Below are 22,823 nucleotides of genomic sequence, written 5' to 3'. Positions count from 1 at the left end.
ATTTGCAATGTAAATCCACAGTAACTAATGGTTTTATAATCAACATTATGCCACAAATGCTGTCTACTGAGATCAACTGGTAAGGAGCACAGAATATTCTTTTTAGCGGTTAAGTTCCGTTCTGAGCATTATAGGCCTATAAAATAACTGGACTTATTCAAACTAATAAAATTACAGAAAAATATAGTTTTTTTTTTTTTTTAAATACTGCCTTTTGAATAGGTTGAATAGCTGAATAGGTCTTTTGAATAGGCCTATATCAATTTAACAGTAGTTCTCGCGAGCGTTTGTTTGATTTGTTATCCCTTTAAAAGAAAGGACAACTATAAAAAATGTGGGAGTGTGGGTTAAAATAACTAAATTAAATAAATGAAACATTAAAAAAAAAATAACAATCTAGTACAGTAGCTACACCACATATTGTTCTAGAAAAACAATGTAACAAACCCCTTTTCTATTGTGTCGCGTGTAGAGGCGAGTGAGTTTTACGGAAGTTGCCATAGCGCCGCATCACTTTTCAGTCAGCCTCCATACCAATTCAGAGCATCAGCCACCTCCTCACTGCGGTACTGCACGTAAGCTGCATCATTTTCACACACCCATAGAATTAACTAGTTCTTTCCCTTCAACCCCGTCGCGGATGGAATAACTGAATGCTGCACTTTCGCCTTTAAAGACAAAACCAGCCACAAAGGAACGCGTTTTGCTTGAGCTGCAGAGGTAAGTGACATCACACATGTAGCCTATTTGAACGAGTCTCGATTTGGGACGGGACGGATTGTCTACATGCGCGCGGCCCCACCTATGGCAGCGCTGAAGGTTACACGCGTTTAGGATTTGGAAACCAGAATATAGCACGGGGGTGAGTCACAGGGAGTCTGTCGCTCGCTTTAGCGTTATTCATAGCGCAGATACTATGCTCGTTATAAAGTTGCATGTTCTGTCATAGTGCGGGGCACTGCGGTTGTGAGGAGAGTGATGAAGCTGCACGTTTTGCCCTACGTCTATTTTTGGTTGCTGCTCTGGCCTCCGAGGCCAAGAAACCACTTAAAAAATAATATAGCATGAATCGAAAATGTGTAAGGTTATATCTGATGATCAAGACTACATTCAAAACACTTTTGCACTGTAGAAATGCGTAAATATGTGCACCGGAATGTTTTAAAAATGTCCAGAAGAGGAATGCAGATTGCAGAAGTGTTCTTCTAGTGGTGATGACATCTGTATTAGTCTTCTTTATGGAACACAATTCCAAAGCGATATCATAACAACTATGTGGATTTACTAAAGTTTAATTTTAGGATGTGCAGGATATTCTTTTTTATATTTTGACAATATTTTTTAAAACATCATTAATAATGTAAAATACTATATTAATGTAATTATAATAGAATTACTTATTTCATCTGAAAGGTAAAACTGATTTCTATACACAGGCTTATGAATATTGACATATTTAATTCCCCATATTTTAACTGGAGATATGTCATAATAGCAGCACTATGAATGCAAATTATTTAACTTCACTAACCTATAGGTTTTAATATAAATAAATAAAAAGGTCTGAAATGCACATCTACCGAATTAATTAACCCATTAATTAAAATAATAAAAAAATATATATTTTTACTTTAAAACCAAGTATGGGTACACTGTAAAAAAATCCGGTCTCCAATTGAAAATTTTCTAGTGACAGATCACATCTAAATTTTTCAGTTGGCCAAATTGAAATTCTGTGAATGAAATAGCTTCAATTCACAGAATTTCAATTTGGCCAACTGAAAAATGTAGATGTGATCTGTCACTAGAAAATTTTCAATTGGAGACATTTTTTTTTTTTTTTTTTTTTACACAGTGTAGGTTGATTCACTTTCCATGTTAGGTGTTACAACTACAATATACTGTAATGGCAAAATAATTGACTCCATCGCTTCACTGAATAAGAGACAAACATTAGCAAATTATAATTATAAAGGTTTATTTCTTGCAAGAAAGATCCACGTCAACACAGTCATCAGTGCCTGCATCGAGTGTGAACAGAAGACATAACAGAAGTCACAATCTCTTATACCAAACTTTGTCAAAACAATCCCTCTCAGTAGTTTTCAACACATGGTAAGAGTGTTAAACACAGCACAGAAGTGTCCTGCATGGCAGACACACATATTAGCTCCTGTATGAATAAAAACACACTCTAAATAATCAATATTCTTCATCAGTGATTATAATTTACATAACGCATGCAACTATTTTGTTGTACCATCTGACATAAAAACAGTCAGAAAATAGAATTTAAACACTCCTAAATGTTATTTAACTACTGAAACTTGTTCATGACTCCAACAAATGCATTACCAGTGATGACAGTAACGCGTTACTCTAATCTGACTTTTTTCCAGTAATGAATAATCTAACGCGTTACCATTTCCAAACCAGTAATCAGATTATAGTAATTTATCCAAGTCACTGTGAGTTACTGTTTTAGTAATTGTCCTTGGTAAATAATTTTAAAAAATGTTTTTGCTTTATTCTCGTGTTTCGGGGAGAGCATTTTTTCAGGAAATATTTTTTTAATTTCAACTTAAAATGTCAGGAGATACATTGTTGACGTTACTGTTCAAAATGCAAAAACTGTTGTCATTTCTATGCTGAGGCGGCAGGGGTGTTGTCGGCAACTGCTGAATGGAACTAATAAAGTAACTTGTAATCTTACTTAGTTTCTTTTAAAATCAAGTAATCTGTAAATAACTAAGTTACTTTTTAAAGAAGTAATCAGTAATCAGATTACTTTTTCAAAGTAACTGTGGCAACACTGTGCATTACATCCGTTTTGAAAAGATAAAAACTAAAACTTTCATTAATTGTTATTTGTCAATGACCCATAAATAGATCATCTTATCAAAACCTCTCAAATAAAAATCATCTTGTCTTGTGTTGCATTTCAAATGGTGTCCCTACAAACTGTCAAGAACTAGTAGTCAACCCTATTGAAGCTTATTTTGACCCAGTCATGTCAAAGGGTTTTCATAATGGAACGATAGCAAAGTATATGCAAAGTAAACTGTAACAGTGAAAAGGGTGTACATATTGCTATAAATTAAAGCCATTGCTACTTTACAAGTCTGTAACTACATTTTGAGGTTGTGGGTAAGTGTGTGGGTTGTGGGTTGTGGTGTTTTAAGATTATTTCATTGAGAAAGCACTTTAAACTCTAAAACACTGGTCTAATATGATTATTGTGTTCCTCTTTTGGGCATGAGAAAAGAAGGAAAATATGGTTTCTTGAAAGCAATATCCCTTCAGGAACAAATGGCACCATGAGCATGACCTGTTTATGGGTAAATGCTCAGTCATGCAGTTTTAGCCAGCTCACGCTCACCCCTTTTCATTCTGTCCTGTGCTGCCTCTATCTGTCTTTGTTCTCATCTCTCTCTATTTCCCTATAGGTTCTTTCTTCATAACCAGCTATATTAAGAGATCTCAAATTGTATTTCTTGATCTTAGCATAGCCACGCCTCAAACTGACTGACATGGGCATTGAGAGTCAGGGCCCCACCCGCCCTGCAGGAAATCTGATGCCAAAGCAGGTCAAGGCATTTCAGAATGTGGAGCCGAAGGCACTCGGGGTGAGTGTCACATTCAACACTACAACAAATATGATATTGAATGCAGGAAAAAGTGCACAGTAGTATTTTTATTTAACAGTTATTTTTATAGAGCCATTTTGTTGCACATTTTATAATATATTACTAAAACAGAATAGCTTTGTTATATAGTGATTATAGTTTATCATAAAAAATTATCGAGTGGAAAAAAATATACCCCATAACTGTATCTTGGACATCAAATAAAAGTATTAAGAACAGTTTTCTGTTATAAAAGCATTCTTGGAAACATACAGAGTAGATCTTGTTCTGTTGTTTCAGTCCATTCAGATCATTATTGCTGTCTTGTGCTTGTGTCTGAGCTTCACCATTCTTCAGCTCTATGAAGAGGTTCACTTCTCTCCTGATGTCATCGTTGTGGCAGTGATTGTTGTTCAGGTAAGCTGAATGTACTTATGTTCATTAAAAAAAAACAGGGTGTTTAATCTTTTATGAATAAAACTGTGACTATGGATGCTGCAAACAATACTTATTTATTCTGTTGTTATCAGTTGCTTGTGTCTGGATCCATTTTAATCCACGCTGGAAGGTTCCCCTCCCTCTTTTGGGTGAGTAGAAGTTAAAAGGATTACATTACCAATGAAACGTCCTACCTATTTACCTACCCACCCTAAATCTGCACCATACGAGACACGTTTGATCAAATTGTTCTCTCAATATAATTTTTTTAGGATTTTCTTAAGTTGTTTTGTTTTTTTGTTTTGATAGTTATTTGTGTTTTGTTTTGTTTTGCTTTGCTTTGCTTTGCTTTGCTTTGCTTTGTTTTCTGTTTTGTTTTGTTTTGCTTTGTTTTGTGTTTTGTTTTGCTTTGTTTTGTGTTTTGCTTTGTTTTTGTTTTGCTTAGTTTTGTGTTTTTTGTTTTGTGTTTTGTTTTGCTTGGTTTTGTGCTTTGCTTTGCTTTGTTTTGTGTTTTGTTTTGTTCTGTTTTGTTTTGTTTTGTTTTAAAGGTTTGTAGAAAATAAATTAAAATTGGACCTGTTTAGGACAGTGTTGCCAACTCTGTGATTTTCCTGCTAAATTTAACTACTTTTAAACTGCTGCCACGGGTTGAAGCAACTTCAGGAACTAAGTTTTTACCCAAAGGAATGTGATTTTTACTATGGGAACCCTGGCAACCCTTGTTTAGGATTTTCAAACAAAAACAAGAAGTTGTTTTGGTGTTTTGTTTTTCATTTTGGAGCAGATAGTTTGGCAGCCATCAATTACATATCCATCCTATATATGAACTTCTTCAAAGCTGTCAAGCTAATATACAAAGTTAATTTAGATCTGATTATTTATTCTTGCATCGTGTAAAGGTGAAAGCCACACTGGTTGCTCACCTGGTCAGTGCAGCGTTTTCCACTGCTGTTCTTGGACTGCTGTCCCGTCACCTGCCTTACCGTCAGGACACCTACCACTGTGAGCACTGCAGGAGACTGGAGATCTTTGCTGTGGTGAGCTCACAGATCTGCTACTCTGTTGCTATACTCTATTAAACAGCTTGAATTTTAGAAAGATGGGTTTGTGTATTTTGCACATAGTTATAAACCTGCATATATAGATACAGTATATTGATGATGAATGCATTTGTGTGTTTGTGGGTGCAGTGGGATGGATGAAACAATATAAAGTGGGTATGATGTGATGAACTGGCCACATCAACTTTCTTGTTACAGTTTTTTCTTTAAGAAATTTCCTTGATGCCTTTTCAAAGGACTGTACCGAAGTGCAAAACAAAGCATCTTCAAGCTTTCAATAAAAAGCATAATGATGTGTCTGTCTGTGGGTCAAATGGGTGAAGATTTTTTAAGAATGTGCAGTGCATTAGAGTTAAATAACTCTTTGTCTTTTTTAACATAGTGGAATAAGAAGGGGAACCTGGAGTTTTAGTATCATTTTTGTTGGCTTAAACCATAATTTAAAATTATATGTGATTAAATCATGTTTTTTTAAATTTTATTTTATTTTTACCAGCGCTTGATGAACTAAGGATTGTTTTGTTGGAGTGAATATAAAGTTTTGTTAATGAAATATAAAGTTAGAAAAAGACAATTTGGGGTAGTAACTTGATGTGGGTTTATACAACATACTTTATTAAATTGCTTTAAATTGGAAAGCAATTTAAGCAGTTTGCTTGGAAATTTATTTTTTTAGATAGAATTTTAAGAGATTTGTCCATTTTTTGAGTTGAGAGAGATAGCCTATATGAGTTGTTCACATATGCTATAACAAAATATGTTAGCATCGCTCCTGTTCAGTTGTTTTAGCTCTGTAATGTATATTTTGTCTTATATATTTATAACAGAATAAAGTAATGGATATTGATCCTTTGCACTTGGTACAAACTTTTACTGATGCTGGAGAAATGAGTAAAAACAGTGCCCTTTCAAGGTGTTTGGACTACAAAACTAAGCTGAAATGAAATACACAAAAATTGATCATAATGGCCATGAAATGCAAAAAGGTGGGAATTTAGGATATGGAATATTTGTGTGTGCGTGTTATTTTTTTGGGCTGGGGGTTGGTGGGACGTTAGACTGTAAGTATTAGGCTTTGAGGCTGCTCATATTAGCATTTTTTAAGTCCAGCAATGTCCAGCCACCTTAACAAGAACACCAAACTCTGACACCAAACAAAAACTCAAAAGGTACCTGCAAAGGAGTGTATCGTTTTTCAGAAGAAACAACTTTAAATAATATAGCTGACGACTTTTGGGATTTGTCCCAATCTCAGAAGTCCAAAACCTTTCTGAGGGCACTGTAATTTGTCAAGGAAGCCAAAAAACTGTAACAGTTTTTTTTAAATTGACTAATTGGGTGTGCTTGCAGCTACATTTGTATATGAATAACAGCTTTATAGCCATGTTTGTAGCCAGGTCTTTGGCAAAATTCAACAAGATTTTGTCTTTTGTGTCTGCTTTTCCAAAGCAACAAAATTGTTTCAAGAAGTGCGCTTCTACTGTCGAGAGAAATTGTAAAGTAAGTAATTCTTACCTTTATGTTTTCCTTTGTGTACTTATACATATTAAACATATAGCCCTATAATTCAGGTAAATTGGGCCACTAATGAAACGGCCTCTCAAACAGTGGTCCAAAATGCCTGAATTCACCCTTTAAGGATCTGTTTATTTTTCAATGTCTTTATTAAATAATCAGTAGCTTTGTGTATATTTCTGTTTGCACTTTGTAGGAGAGTGAATGCATGCCGAGGCGGGGTAGGGGTCATTTTGAAGATTGTGTTGTCAGTTTTGCACTTTGGGCCAGTTGTCTGAAAATGCTTCAGATTGAAAAATACCTTAAATTATTTGCAGATGCACTATGAAAAATGATCACTTGATAATCGTATGTTCCTTTTAAAATAGTACAACGAAACCTGCCTTACTGGTGTGCTTGTGTGCATGTTTGTAAAAGAGTGGATCTCTTTGGCAATCTACAAACATGTAGACAAGCATGTCAGTTTTGATAGCTGTTAACTATTTTGCCTTTTTAGGTAAATTGGCAGATGTCATAATCGCTGTGTTGTATTTCTGTCTCTTTTGGATGCTGTCAGCTCTTGATTGATGGCTTCTTGGCCACCTTGGTTCTCTTTCTTGTGGTGGAGTTGGCAATCTGCATTGTAACCATTTTGTTTGGACTCAGTGCTCTGGCTAAAGGTGGTGTGAAGGTCAGTTAAACATATGCACAATAGGTTAGTTCACACAAAAATGAGACTTCTTTTGTTATTTATTCACCCTTGTGTTGTTCCAAATCCCCTTTCTTTGGAATACAAATAAGGAAAACGGAGAGATTTCTATCTTTCCATTGAAAGTCTAGTCACCCAAAACTCTAAAGCTTTAAAGCTCTAAAGAGATTAGTCAAAAGAAATCCATACGAAACAAGCTTCTCTGAAGTGTTCTGAAGAGATATGATCATTTTATTTGATGAACAGATTTAAGTTAGACATTTATCAGATAATACTTGATCACTCGAATTTGTTAAACAGAAGCTCAAATGTGAAGAACCAATGAAATTCACTCTTCCATGGCACGCCATCATGACTGCAGCTTCCGCAAGGACCAATGAGGTTTGTTCCTCGCATCATACAAATTTACATTTACATTTATGCATTTAGCAGACGCTTTTATCCAAAGCGACTTACAACTCAGGAGTACAGGATCTGTCAAGAAGAGGCAAAGAAACGCAAAAAGTGCCCTGAATACCAAGATTTGTATACTACTCAGAGTAGCAAAAAACAGAAAAAGGAAGGAAAAAATAAAAAGTAGTAGAGGAAGAGTTTAGAGGTTGTTGTTTTTTAATGATAAGATTAAGTGCTCATGGAAGAGATGGGTTTTTACCTGTCTTTTGAATGAAGCTAGTGATTCTGTCGTGCGTATGGAGGACGGAAGATCGTTCTACCAACCAGGAACAATGAATGAAAAAGTTCTGGAAAGGGATTTCATGCCTCTCTGTGATGGTACCACAAGCCTCCACTCGTTAGCTGACGGAAGGCTTCTGGTGGGGGAGTAGACTCGTAGGAGTGAGTTCAAGTATGCGGGTGCGGAGCTTGTGGTGTATCCTTAAAGGGAGCCCCTGGTGTTGAGACTTGTATGGCTTAATATAACATAAATGATGTCTCTTACTGAATTATGTAGTAGAAAACCCATGAAAGATCTACGTTATTTAAAAAATCGATTTTATATTTGGACCATGGTCGGCGCCATTTTGTTTGCGTTCTAGGTTGATGACGTAGAATGGTTGAACTCCTCAATCAGCTGGCGTTACCCGTAGCTATTTTTACCACAACGCAACTCGAAAATTGTTTCAGAGTTAAACAAAACCAATGAATTGCTTTGTAATTGTACTTAAAACACACTCAAACATACATGTGCACACAAACTCACCTACAAAAGTCACAAAACAGATCGGCGGCCGGGCACACACACCTGACAGACTGCGCTGTCTCAATCGAGATGTTGGGCTGCTCAGTCTCCACGACAGGGGCTGATTCTGAAATCGACCCCCTATACCCTGAAATAGGGCATTGAAGGGACAGCCATTTGTAGTGTTGTCCGACATCATAGTGGACATGTTCAGTGCAGTCATTTAGTCTCACGTTGCACCGCAATAACGAGCGTACAGTTGATTTACACACAACAGCTGTCCGACTTCACGCACCCAAACATACATGTGCACACAAACTCTCTCTCTCACACAGACTCACACACACCCCAACAGATCGGCGCGAACACACACACACACACACACACACACACACACACACACACACACACACGCGCACTGCGTGCGCGCATACATAACCCTCAATCACTATTCCCTGTGTTGATATCATAGATAGACTGTTGATATGCAGTAGATTAACTGTAATGCCTAATGTATCCAGCAGAGGGAAACATCTAGGTAGGATGATGGGATAAGGTAACGTGAGGAAGAGAGGCAGGATGTTTTGGTGATGATGCATGAGATTGGTTTGTGCATTAAAGTTTGAGCACAAGCTCAGTGAATTAACCTCAATCTTTAAACTTTCACTTTTAAGACACAAATAACATTCGCTACTTTTGTTCACTAATACAACTTGAAGGAGTGAATGAAGACGATCGAGTGCGTGAAGTCGGACAGCTGTTGTGTGTAAATCGGCTGTACACTCGTTATTGCGGTGCAACGTGAGACTGAATGACTGCACTTGAACATGTCCCTATGGTGTTGGACAACACTACAAATGGCCGTCCCTTCAAATAATGCCCTATTTCAGGGTATAGGGGGTCGATTTCGGATTCAGCCCCTGTCGTGGAGACTGAGCAGCCCAACATCTCGATTGAGACAGCGTCTGTCAGGTGTGTGTGCCCGCCCGCCGATCTGTTTGTGACTTGTGTAGGTTTGTGTGCACATGTATGTTTGAGTGTGTTTTAAGTACAATTACAAAGCAATTCATAGGTTTTGTTTAACTCTGAAACAATTTTCGAGTTGCGTTGTGGTAAAAAATAGCTACGGGTAACGCCAGCTGATTGAGGAGTTCAACCATTCTACGTCATCAACCTAGAACTCAAACAAAATGGCGCCGTCCAAATATAAAATCGATTTTTTTAAATAACGTAGATCTTTCATGGGTTTTCTACTACATAATTCAGTAAGAGACATCATTTATGTTATATTAAGCCATACAAGTCTCAACACCAGGGGATCCCTTTAAGCAAGAGTCAGAGCTTTGAATTTGATCCGGGCAGCGAGTGGTAGCCAATGCAGAGAGATGAAAAGAGGTGTGACATGAGCCCTTTTGGGCTCATTGAAGCCCAAATACAATTGAGCTTCCATTTACCATAGACTTTAATTTCTTAATTTGTGTTTTAAAGATGAATGTAAGTCTTATTGGTTTGGAACAACATGAGAGTGAGTAATTGACAGAGGTTTCATTTTTTTTGTGTGTGTGAGAACTACTCATTTAATGAGAATACTATGGTACATTTGGTAGACTTCTGGTATAAATGTGATTTGCGATCTGTTCTTCATAATTGTCCGAGCAAATTTTTTCCATGATGAACTAATATAATACATTGAATTCTGTTTTCCACAGCTCCCTGGTTTTAGACAGCGTGCAGCTCCATCTCAGCCTGAGGCAGTCACCCCTAGCCAACCTCAGGTACACCTAGTTACACTATCTTCATTGGGTTTGAAACAGTCATAATGGGAAACAGTTTGCCAAACTTTCCTATTTGTAAAGGCCCACTCACACCAATGACAATTACTATAATGAAATCTCTAAAGTTTTAATAATTGTTCTAATTCTTTGAGAATAGGTATTTCCACACAACTATAAGTATAAAGACACAGAAGAACAATATCATTGGAAACTTTTTTAAGCAAATCAGTATCCACACGACCACATGATCTGCAGCTGGTGCAGGTGGAAACAATGATCAGCCAAGCAGCGGCTCCGCCCCAACACAGACACACATACATACACACACACACAATTGTGAGACAACAAATTCATGAACCGTGACAGTACCCCTCCCCCTAGGAGCGTCTCCTGACGCTCCCAGGAGAACCTACCTGTTGATTGTAATCATCGATAAGGGAGTGGTCTAGGATTTCCCTAGCAGGAACCCAACAACACTCTCTCCAGATCTTGATTGGCTTGCTCAGTTTGACCATTGCTCTGGGGGTGATAACCCGAAGACCGACTAACTGTCGCCCCTAGTAAGTTACAAAACTCAGAGACCATGTCTATCGGGAGGCCATGTAACCGAAAGACGTGATCTACAACAGCCACCGCTGTCTCCTTGGCTGAGGGTCATTTGGGCAAGGGAATAAAATGCGCTGCCTTCAAAAACCGGTCGACTACGATCAAAATGACCGTCATGCCATTAGAGGGCGGTGACAAAATCTAGCGCTATGTGAGACCAGGGTCTCGAAGGAATCGGCAGCGGCTGAAGTAGCCCATCAGGAGGTCGGTTAGACGTCTTACCAACGGCACAAATTGAGCAAGCCAAGACAAAACTGCGGATGTCGCGAGCCATAAATGGCCACCAGAATCGTTGCTTTTTTAACTGCAAGTGCGGTTTACTCCTGGATGGCAAGCGACGTTGGAACAGTGACCCCATTGAATGACTTCGGACCGTAACTTCTCCGGTACAAATAATCGACTAGGTGGGCAACCGGGCGGAGACGTTACCTCTTCTAAGGCCAATTTGACCTTCGATTCGACCTCCCATGTGAGTGCAGAGATAACTATCCTCTCTGGAAAAATGCACTCTGGGGTAACCGGGCATTTGGAGGGATCAAAAATGCGAGATAAAGAATCGTGTTTGATGTTCTTATACCCGGGGCAGTACGAGAGAGAAAAGTCAAAACATCCGAAAAAAATAACCACCAAGCCTGCCTGGAGTCTTTTGGCAGATCTAATATATTTGAGGTTCTTGTGATCGGTCCAAACTATAAAAGGTACCCCCGACCCTTCTATCCAATGTTGGCACTCTGACAATGCTAGCTTGATGGCCAACTATTCTCTGTTACTAATGTCATAGTTACGTTCGGCAGAGCGTTGGGATAGATCTGCACCTACCACCACCTCTGATGCGTCAACCTCTACCACAAACTGATGTGAAGGGTCAGGGGCCACAAGGATGGAAGCCGAAACAAAGTGACTTTTCAGATTGGTAAATACAGCCTCTGCTGTATTAGACTACCTGAACGTAGTTCTGGGAGAGGTCAAGGCGGTCAGAGGTTGTGCATGAAAAGCGCACTTCTCCGCCTTGACAAAAAGCCCATTCTCTAGCAATATGTTCCTGGAGAGACGAAGAAAAAATCAATATGTCATCCAGGTAAACATATATGGACTGATCAACCATGTCTCTCAACACGTCATTGACGAGTGCTTGGAAAACCGCTGGGGAGTTGGATAGCCCGAATGGCATCACCAAATATTCAAAATGGCCCCTGGGGGTGTTAAAAGCAGTTTTCCATTCATCACCCTTCTTGATGCGAACCAAATGATAAGCGTAACACAAGTCCAACTTTGTAAAGTTAGATGCTCCCTGCAACCTCTCGAAAGCTGAAGACATCAACGGCAAAGGATAAGTATTCTTAACCGTGATGTTGTTCAGCCCTCGGTAGTCAATGCAAGGTCGCAGAGTGCCATCCTTCTTACCCACAAAAAAAGAACCCCGCCCCTGCTGGAGAAGAGGGCGGATGAAGGGCGGATGAATTCGGAGGCTAGAGAATTCTCAATGGCCTCCCTCTCTGGGACAGAAAGAGAGTAAAGCTTGCCTCTAGGCGGAGACTTAACTGGAAGTAAATCTATAGCACAGTCATAGGGACGATGCGGAGAAAGAGAAGCAGCCCGGGACTTACTGAACACTTCCTTCAGGTCGAGGTACTCTGAGGGCACGTTAGACAAGTCACGAGTTGCTGCCTCACTCTGAAAGTGAGGTACAAGATACAAGACAGAACTCATAACATTTAGTGCTCCAAGATGGCACAGAATTGTGTCCCCAGTCAACCCTGGGGCAATGCTGGATCAGCCAGGGATGACCGAGGACCACGGGAGCCAGTGGTGAGTCCAGGAGAAGAAATGAGATCTGTTCTGTGTGATTTCCCGTTGTGATGAGTGTCAGAGGGTCTGTGGTGAGCGTGATGGATGGGAGTTCTTGACCATTGAGTGCGCTGACAGATATGGTGTTCTTGAGGTGAGTGATGGGTAAACCCAGGTTACGTGCCAAACATAGATCCATAAAATTACCTTCAGTGCCAGAGTCCAGAAGGGCTTGACAGGTGTGAGTCCGGGCTGCCCATAGCAGTCTTACCGCAAGGAGAGTAGAGGATGAGGTCTTCTCCACGGACATCCCACCCAACAGTAGCCTTCCTCTTACCTCCGGGCGTGGTCTTTTAAAGGACAGTTATTAAGGAAATGTCCGGCTCCACCACAGTACATACAAAGACCACGGGATCTCCGTCTCTCTCTCTCCTCCCGGGAAAGCTGAGCACGACCCACCTGCATGGGCTCGGGATCGTAGACGGGGCTGACAGCGTCCCAACTGCTGGCCTGAGGGCATTCGATACTCCCAGACTGAAAACCCATCCTAGGTTGCTGTTCTGAAGACGATGACGAAGAACACTCAGGACACAGGCAATGGCAGGAGAGACACAGGAACAGGCGGGACACAGGGAATATCCAAACAACGCTCTGACAAAGACAGGTAGAATGCAGTGAGTCTAAATAGGGTGAGATGATGATCTGCAACTGGTGCACTGATCAGCTGCGGCAGGGCTCTTCCCCAACACAGACACACATACATACACACACACACACACACACACAAGTGTGAGACAACGAATTCATGAACCGTGACGAGTTTGGCATGGTAATGGATATGACGATGTTAATGTATATGCTACTATTGCTGCTATTGCTGCTGCTGTTGATTATTGCAAGTAAAGAAACTTTTTACTGCCAATACATAGACGCATTTCTGTGAGCATGTAAGACATGCTGCTGCTGCACAAATATCATAATTACCCATGGCAGATCTATACAGGTGGAGCTGGGGAAGGTGAAGGGTTTCAGATGTGCAAACTGCTACAGGAAACCATGACCAACTGTTTAAATGTTAAGCAGCAAGCTCATTGGCTACAGATGCAAAAGGAACCAATCAGCCTGTACCATGTAGTTAACAGTGTGATTATCAGCAGGTTGCGTTAAAGACCCATCAGCCTGCGCCATCTAGAGTTTCATGACAGAACTTGGTATAATTGTCTTTATAGTCATCGTTCTTGGTGTGAAGAGGCACCAAGACTCTTTTAACTCTTTTAACACTTTTCTATAGTTCTAGAACCTATCAACCAATCAAACTTCTGTTTCTTTCCATTCCAAACCCTATAGGTGGAGGTGTTGGTCTCAGAGGTGGAGCCAATGCCAGAACCCATCCTTGAACCTCTAACAGAGCCAATAGAAGAAATCCCAAGCCCTCCCACTGAACCTCAAGTGGCCCCCATTGACTCTTTAACAGACGTTTGACACTTCATGCTCATCTGATCTATATGTATATTGTAAGTAGAGGGGCTTTGTTGATCAGTGAGGTTTTAGCAAAACGTTTTTTATATTTTAGTCCTGTATGAATTCATCATTATGTTCAACCAAAAATCTTCATTTTTTTCCTCCCTTTCTGTTCCAAACCTTTAATACTTTCTTCTGAAGAAAGTGGGTGGGCACCAGGGGTCATCAAGTTCCAAATAGGACAAAAAATAAAAGCAAAAACAAAAGTTATCCATACAACTTGTACACTATATTCAAAGTTTTTAAAAGTCATATAATAGTTTTGAGTGAGTAACAATCATTTATATAATTAAAAATCTTACTTGACTGTTGTCACCCTTCACGTTCATTGTTTGTAGAAGTGATACATTTTGTTATTATGTTGTCCTTTTGTGTTCTACAGAATTATTATATAGAAGTTCTGGGTTTCAAAAGACATGATGGTGAATGTTCATTATGGGGTGAACTATCGCTTTAATGTTTCATTAGGATATCTAATGCAACTATAAAAAGCTGCAGAGATCCTCTGTGTCTGTCAGCCGAGGCACTTACAGTGTGTTCAAAGCGGCACTGATATTCCTCATATATCCAGGGTCCTAAACCTACATTAAAGGTGCTGTGTGTAATGTTTTTGACTAAAGCATAAAAATACAATTTTTCCATACATTTTGGAAGCATGCTAAGTTTATCCCACCCAGAGCCAATTTAACTAATAGTATTTTGATACCCCAGGTTACCAGTTGGAGGAAAACACAGCATATCGCAGCCATGGAAGGCAGGGGAAAAAAATGGGTCAGAAATGACAGATTGATTAGATCTGACCTAAAAAGCTGGCATCCATCTAAAAAGCTCTGTGACCAGAGGTATATGAAAACGTGAGCTTATCAACTTAGACTCATTGATTTCCATTGTCAGTTGCATTCCTTCATGCTGTGTTTCCTCAGTCTGGCAACCCATGTGAGCTTTGACAACTCTCTCAATGTAACCTCTAGCTGTCAGTATTACATACTGTACCTATAAACATCTGTAGTTAATTTAGCCCAGACCACTAATTTTACTACTTGTTATATATTTTTGTTTACTTCCTTCCTTTAAAAAAAGAAAAGAAAAAAAATCAAAAGATATGAGTTTGAAAATGTCCCATATAGTGATCGACTGTTCATCATTTAAAAGGTGACTTGCATCAAAGTCATCATCATAATGTTTGCATAGCCAACTGATTTGTGATTGATCTTCTCTCTTTCATCTGTTTGTATATTGAATGGTGATTGGTGCATACTTGCATTCTTCCTTAACTCAGAGCATTTACACTGCACAGTGTATTATTATTCTTTCAATAGCAAAGCAGCTCTAATGTAGCATTTCATTTATCAATATATTTTTAGGTTTCAGACATTTGGTTGTGTGTGAATTCAGTTTTAAGTAAAAATGGAGTAAGATCATTGTGATTTCCAGTCCTTGAAACGTGCAATTAGAGAATGTAGATCTTTCTAGTTATCTCTATAAAATGACTTGTACAAATTTTTAGGCCCAGTTTCACTGACAGGGCTTAGATTAAGCCAGGATTAGGCTTTAGTTCAGTTAGGACATTTAAAGGTTCAGTATTTATGAGGATCTGTTGACAGAAATTCAATATAATATACATAACTGTTTTCATTGTAGTTTAAAGACCTTACGTAATGAACCGTTATGTTTTTATTCAACACGGTCGCACTTCCAACTCGTCACATATTGACACTTGGTCACATTTTAACACAACAGGGTAATTTTAACACTTTAGTGTAATTTTTCGACAGCTTTATTCATTTCAATGGGAAACCTTTGGTCTCATACACAGACGCGTCGGGCATATCATCATAATGAAATTATATATTGGGTTATGATTTTGCCATTATGACATGAAGTATATATTTTTTTTACATTTATTTTTATTTACGCTAGTTAGACATATTTTAACATGAAACCCAACCCCATCCCATCCCTACACCTATAGTCACTCTCTGCTCTTTCCAACAAGAAAATTTGTGTCCTGTGTTGGCCACCGTACCTTCTCTATGTGCTCCTAAAGGGATGGTGAGCGGTGGGTGATGCAATTCACAACCTTACCACTAGATGCCGCTGCAAATTCACACACTGCACCTTTAAATAACATTTATAAACATGCATTTTAGTCTGGGACAATAGGCTTAAGCCTTGTCTGTGAAACCGGGGGTTTATCTAATAATCAACAACTGATGGAAAGTCATTGAAATTCAATGTTTAAATGATGTGGGAATAATATTTACTGCCTTTCAAACGCTGTTACTTTCTACAGGTAAAATATAGAGCAAATCCCCCCCAGTTTCACAAGATAAATTACAAGATCCCCCCAAGTAAGACAATGAACAATAGTATTAATATTAATGCAGAAAGATTACAGCATATACGTGATATAAATGTTACAACAGTAAAAAAAAATGGCTGGGATAATTGTATCTAAACAAAGCAAGCATGCACAGCTGGATCCGCTTATTGCAAAACATCATCAGTTAGTTTGTTAACAGGATGAACATTTTAGATATCGACTGTAAATCAGCTTTAAATCATCTTCAGCTGTCAAAAACTATATTGCAGATAACATTGTGTTAATTGAGATATGGCATCTTACCACTGATTTGCAATAATAAATACATGGAGATAAGTTATCAACAAACAAAAAATGCTCTATGTTATTAATATGTAAAATATTCTCACAGTTAATTGGCCTCTTCAGTGTTAGTAGTAAATCTGATGGAATTTACTATCTATCTTGAACTGCTCACAAGAGAATGAAAAACAGTTACAATATCTTAACAGAATAATATACACCCAAACTGGGGTTGATCTTTTACACCCGCGTTTAAAAGAAAATAAGTGTTTTTGTGATTCTCCACAGGTAATATCGAACAGTGGGATGAGTTCTCTGTAAATATGATGTATATTTCCTAATGTAAAATCATTGGTGCTACACTAGTAAATCTCGAAAATCCATTTCAGTGCAGGATGGGGTTGTGTGTTTGAGAGCATGTTTTCATCTTGAACAGATGGAGAGACTTAGATTATGGTTTTATGTGTTTTATCTTTGGCCCTTTCCCAGCTAACAAAATATGTTCTAGAAACGTTCTGCTAACGTTCCCATTAAGTTATGAAACGTTAAAAGATATTTCTGAATGTTCTCATTCATAATTCTAGTTCTTTTTTTTCTTTTTTCTTTTAGTTATGTTAGCGTTAAAGAAAATTATATTATGCTAATATTATATAGGCTATTTTGTTTTGTAATTATGTATTTAGCAATAAAATCTGAACCATCTGAAAAAAGTAGTGAGTAATAAATGTATAAATTATTTTTTTTATTTTTTTGTGCACATTTTTTTCTGATGTTATTATAACTTTGATTCTAGTAATGTTACTGGAAGAATGTTTGAGAGAACGTTAGCCAAAGTTCTGAGAACAGTCCCTGTTAGCTGGGTTGTTTGATTGCCATTATTGTTTCACAAGGCATAATAGTTAAGCTCGTAGTTATCGTTGTATGTTACTCTTCCCAGAAACACAGAACTTTTATTTTATTATCTCGCTAGAATCGGAATTCATCACACTGTACAAAAATGTGTTGGTTTTTGTTGGTTTAAAAAACTTAAAAAAGTAAGTAACCTGGTTGCCTTAAAATTTTGAGTTTATTGAAATAAAAAATTTGAGTTGATACAATGAAGGAAATTTGATTAATAAATAGAAACTGAGAAACTAATTTGATAAATCATGAAAATAGCTAGCCTGACGTGGTCATACTCAATTTAGTCAGAATATGAGTCTGAAACTGCTCCATTGGGCTGTGATTATGAGGCGTGTTTCAACCGAACTAGGAAAGACATCAATTGGACAGACCTACAACCAATCAGAGGAACGAAGGGATGCATAACGTTACTTGTCAAATGTCAACAGAGCTCAACTGCACTGTGATGCCAAGTCCGCGTTTTTTCTGCGGGTTCTTTTCTATGTCTGCGGGTGAAGCGACTATTATGTGATATATAGACCCTGGAGTGCGAATTTTAGCAGCAATCTTGCCAAAATAACACACCTTTTACCCCCCCAAACGCCATTTTTTCACCGGAGAACCCCCCTAGTAGTTGCCGCGTTTTGTTGTAAAAACTTGGCAACCCTGTCTGCACGCGCGCTGAAATCAGGCTGGAATACACGATCTTTGCCAGTGTTGTAAAATAATTTAATAATACACAGAGTACTTACCCAACATGATCATCATTTCTGAGAGAAATTGTGATGGTGAATGCATATACAAACAAGCTCTCCATTTAGGATTTAAACAAATATAATCCAAGCCCCTTTGATGACGTGCATGATTACGTTACTGTTGATCATCTGTCCATCATCGTCTAAAGCCTGCCCTGATGATTTCATTGGTCCGAACAGTTTCTGTTCGGGGATAATTACTCCTCTATGGAGCAAGGCCAGACCGAACTGCCCGACCTAAAAATTTTGTGGGCGGGGCTAAGTTCGGCTGGCATCCAGGCTAGAAAATAGCACTATTTGGCATGTTTCAATGCGGCATCAGAAATAAGACACAATTTTATCCAATATGCTTACAAAATATTTTAATAATATTTTAATAAAGGTTGTCGAATCTCAAAAAATATTCATTGTATTAAATCAAAATTTTAATTTCAATGAACTCAAAATTTTAAGGCAACCAGGTAACTTTTTTTCTAAATAATTTTTTACAGTGCATATGAAATGAGTCATAATCCAAGTAACTGTTTATTACAGATCTAACAAACCAAAGTATTTTGTTTATCAACTGTATACTATTTTAATTTACTTTCTTACCTCTTTTGTACGACATCTGTGTATTTTCACATATTGTTTAATTGTTATCTTAAGCATGCTGCTATCACTTCAGTTTCCACTAGATGGGGATCAAAGACATTGGTGTGACATTGTAATTACACATTCTCATAGTGTTTGAAGTGCATTGAAGTGTATGTTAGGTGCTGAATGGTCTTATTAAACTATTTTTTGCACCATCAAGGTGAGATTGTTTCTTATTTCCTATTTTATATTTTCAATGGTTAAAAGAACCTTATAGCAGTAAGTTGATGTTTGTCATGGTAGGTCAAGGGTAAAGTTCACACATGATGTGATGTAAATTATTACATTACATTCAATTACATTACCTTATATTACAAGTGCATAGTTTAAATATAATATTGTTTGTATGCTATCTTTGTTCTTGATTAGTCAAATATAGATTGGTTTCATCAGTTTTGATCAATACTTTTATTGCTAGTGTGAATCTTTTTTATGTTAAATGTTTGCTTCTGAGTTGTTCTAAATTATGAATAGTTTTTAAAAAGGAAAATATCAATTTTCCTCTGTATCTGACTATCTACTTTTGATCCACTATTTTCTATAGCCTTTCAATTTTATCACTCAATCATCTATCATGGGGCATGAAACATGGTTTTTAAACAATCCTGTCAATTACTTCTACTAATAATATACAAGTTGTTAATATATAATATTTATAATATGTTTTTTTAACCATTTATTTGTATGAGCTGCAAATAAGTATTTGAACACCTGTCTGTCAGATAGAATTCTGACCCTCAAATTCCTGTTAGTCTGCCTTTAAAATGTCCACCTCCACTCCATTTATTATCCTGAATTAGATGCACCTGTTTGAGGTCGTTAGCTGCATAGACACTTGTCCACCCCATACCATCAGTAAGAATCCAACTACTAACATGGCCAAGACCAAAGAGCTGTCCATAGACTCTAGAGACAAAATTGTACGCTTCCACAAGGCTGGAAAGGGCTATGGGGAAATTGCCAAGTAGCTTGGTGAAAAAAGGTCCACTGTTGGAGCAATCATTAGAAAATGGAAGAAGCTAAACATGACTGTCAATCTCACCTCGTGTGGTCTCAATGATCCTAAAAAAAGTGAAAAATCAGTCCAGAATTACACGGGAGGAGCGGGTCAATAACCTGAAAAGAGCTGGGATGCCAATCATGAGTTTGGAGGAACAACCTCATTCCCTCAGTTAGAGCACTGAAGATGGGTCGAGGCTGGGTCTTCCAACGTGACAATGACCTGAAGCACACAGCCAGGATAACCAAGGAGTGGCTCTGTAAGAAGCATATCAAGGTTCAGGCGTGGCCTAGCCAGTCTCCAGACCTAAACCCAATAGAGAAGCTTTGGAGGGAACTCAAACTCTGTGTTTCTCAGCGACATGCCAGAAAACCTGACTGATCTAGAAAAGATCTGTGTGGAGGAGTGGGCCAAAATCCCTCCTGCAGTGTGCGCAAAACTAACTGGTGAAAAACTACAGGAAACATTTGACCTCAGTAATTGCAAACAAGGCTACGGTACCAAATATTAACATTGATTTTCTCAGGTGTTCAAATATATATATATATATATATATATATATATATATATATATATATATATATATATATATATATATATATATATATATATATATATATATATATATATATATATTCAAATATATTGAGAATTAGCAATTAGCTATAATCTCTATATGCTGTGCATCAGTTGCAGTGTTGGACTGCATTGTTCCTGTTAAATAAATAAATAAATAAATAAATAAATAAATAAATAAATAAATAAATAAATAAATACAATATGCAGCTTTTTAATAAATGTCACAATAGTCTTAATTGAATTTATAGCATTGTCTCAGAAACCTTGTCTGTAAATATAGTATTGTAATTATAAGATTTTTTTTAAAATAGCAATTTAGTATAACGTAAAATGCTAAACATTTGTAGTGATTTTAATAATACATCGAACTTTATCTTACAGTTTTAATGATGTTAAATCATTTAATGTTTCTTTCTTGCTTCAAGCAGGAGTTGTGAAGAATTGTTTAAAACCTGAAGCAATGCACCTTTCAGCATATTGTGACATCTTTTTTTTATTCAAATACTTTCAAGTAAGATGAATTTTCTGTATCATCATGTTTTTAGCTTGAAGAAGATAATATAACACTGGTAAGAGTTGTTGGTATGTTTTAAGTGCTGGTTGTAGTCATTAAAAAAAACATTGTAGAATAATTGAATTTATTGTAGCTAATTTAAATATTTAATATTCTATTATAGTTCATGGTTGCTAATTCATCTCCATGCTATTCATCAGACACATGCTTAGTTTACAGTTTTCTCAAAAATGTGCGTGCACACAATAAAGATAAAGAAAGGTTATTTAGAAACTTGCAAAAAAGCCAAATACCCTTTAGCTAAAGTAATGGTTCCTCATTTGTGTTGGTTTAATAGCCACATGGATTGTGTAGGCTTACTGTGAGTCTATGTTCGTGACTTACAGACAGATCCTTGTATTAAAAACATACGTGAGCAACCTGGAGCACCTTTCAAAAGCGCAGGAGATTCATCTGTCTGCCTTTGTGAAAAAAAGAGATTTCTCACACTTTATCGAATTGAAATAATATACAGTGCTCTCTCTTTAAATGGTCTTAATTAATATTATAATATAAATTATCTAGGCCTATATATTTTCTAAATATACTTGAAGTACACTACAAGGGCGCACTCAATAAGCATGAGAAATACTGTGATAACAGTTTCTTTATAAAAAAAACTTCATAAATGTAGCTGTTTAACGGTAATCTTTTTTGATTAATAATCCATAAATAATGACTTTACACTTTTTGATTACCTTGTGACGCAAAACTGTAACTAAAGATAGAATTAGGTGCAGCACATCGGACTTCCAGTCTTGGAATAAAACACAAAACTGGTTGACAAGTTTTGTAGCCCCACTTTATATTAGGTGGCCTTAAGTACTTTGTACTTACATCAAAAAATAAGTACAATGTAATTACTGTGTTCAAATTGTATTGCAAAACACCTTTGCTGATATTGAGGTGGGATACGGGTAGAGTTAGGGACAGATGGGGTGTAAGGGAAGTGACAACTGTGTAATTACAAATGTACAGAAATTAATTACAGACGTAATTACATGCAGGTATTTTTTTAAATGTCAGTACAATGTAAAAACATGTATAATAAGTGCATTGTATCAAATGATTCATTAAAATGTTAGTACATAGTAGTTAAGGCCACCTAATATAAAGTGGGTCCAGTTTTGTTGCTATAAAAAAATGATATAAAAAATCTGACATTCTGTTGAGAGTTGAGGGTTTTTGTCAGCTGATAACCAGGTTTAAACAATCTTGTGCTCTACAAATTAAAATCTTTCTTTATTTAGCCCCAAAACGAATGCTTAAAATATCAGAATATCAAGCAGAATATCAAGCAAACAAACTCTAGAATAGAGCTATGATGCCATCTATATTAAAGGTTAACCGTAAAATTTACCCATGCGTGGCTGGTTACATAACAGCCTTGAACAGATTTTCACTAAAATATCCGATAACACGTTTAAACTACTTTTCCGTTATTAATGAATAACTACTCAGGAACAAATGAGTAATGCGGTATTAACACTCTAGTAGTAACTACAATAAACTCTGATTAACAAATCAGTAATAGTGCCCAGTTGAGGTAGTTCACTATTAGCTAATCAATATTTTTTTCACAACTTCCAGAGGAATACTAATAATACTGATTCATAAT

The 22,823-nt window shown here is 37.2% G+C and overlaps 1 protein-coding gene across 2 annotated transcripts; it reads left to right on the top strand.

Moving 5' to 3' along the window:
- Positions 1 to 532: 532 nt before the first annotated feature.
- On the top strand, positions 533 to 19,232 carry si:dkey-81h8.1 (uncharacterized protein LOC100034657 homolog). Of its 2 annotated transcripts, XM_067425960.1 has the most exons (9): positions 533 to 720; positions 3,505 to 3,626; positions 3,927 to 4,043; positions 4,157 to 4,213; positions 4,964 to 5,101; positions 6,575 to 6,625; positions 7,197 to 7,310; positions 10,215 to 10,280; positions 14,022 to 19,232. In XM_067425960.1, the coding sequence occupies exons 2-9, from the start codon at positions 3,531 to 3,533 to the stop codon at positions 14,154 to 14,156; spliced, it is 774 nt and encodes a 257-aa protein (XP_067282061.1). In that variant the 5' UTR covers positions 533 to 720; positions 3,505 to 3,530; the 3' UTR covers positions 14,157 to 19,232. The 2 variants fall into 2 exon arrangements, with proteins under 2 accessions (XP_067282061.1, XP_067282062.1); XM_067425961.1 differs by lacking the exon at positions 6,575 to 6,625.
- Positions 19,233 to 22,823: the final 3,591 nt, after the last annotated feature.

Source organism: Pseudorasbora parva, chromosome 19 (assembly GCF_024679245.1).
Source record: "Pseudorasbora parva isolate DD20220531a chromosome 19, ASM2467924v1, whole genome shotgun sequence".
In the NCBI taxonomy this organism is placed as follows: Eukaryota; Metazoa; Chordata; class Actinopteri; order Cypriniformes; family Gobionidae; genus Pseudorasbora; species Pseudorasbora parva.
This window is presented reverse-complemented; position numbering and strand designations above follow the sequence as displayed.

Coding starts and splice junctions, on each gene's coding strand:
- si:dkey-81h8.1 (XM_067425960.1), top strand. CDS start 3,531: ATGGGCATTGAGAGTCAGGGCCCCACCCGCCCTGCAGGAAATCTGATG. Junction 3,627..3,926: donor TGGAGCCGAAGGCACTCGGG/GTGAGTGTCACA, acceptor CTGTTGTTTCAG/TCCATTCAGATCATTATTGC. Junction 4,214..4,963: donor GGTTCCCCTCCCTCTTTTGG/GTGAGTAGAAGT, acceptor CATCGTGTAAAG/GTGAAAGCCACACTGGTTGC.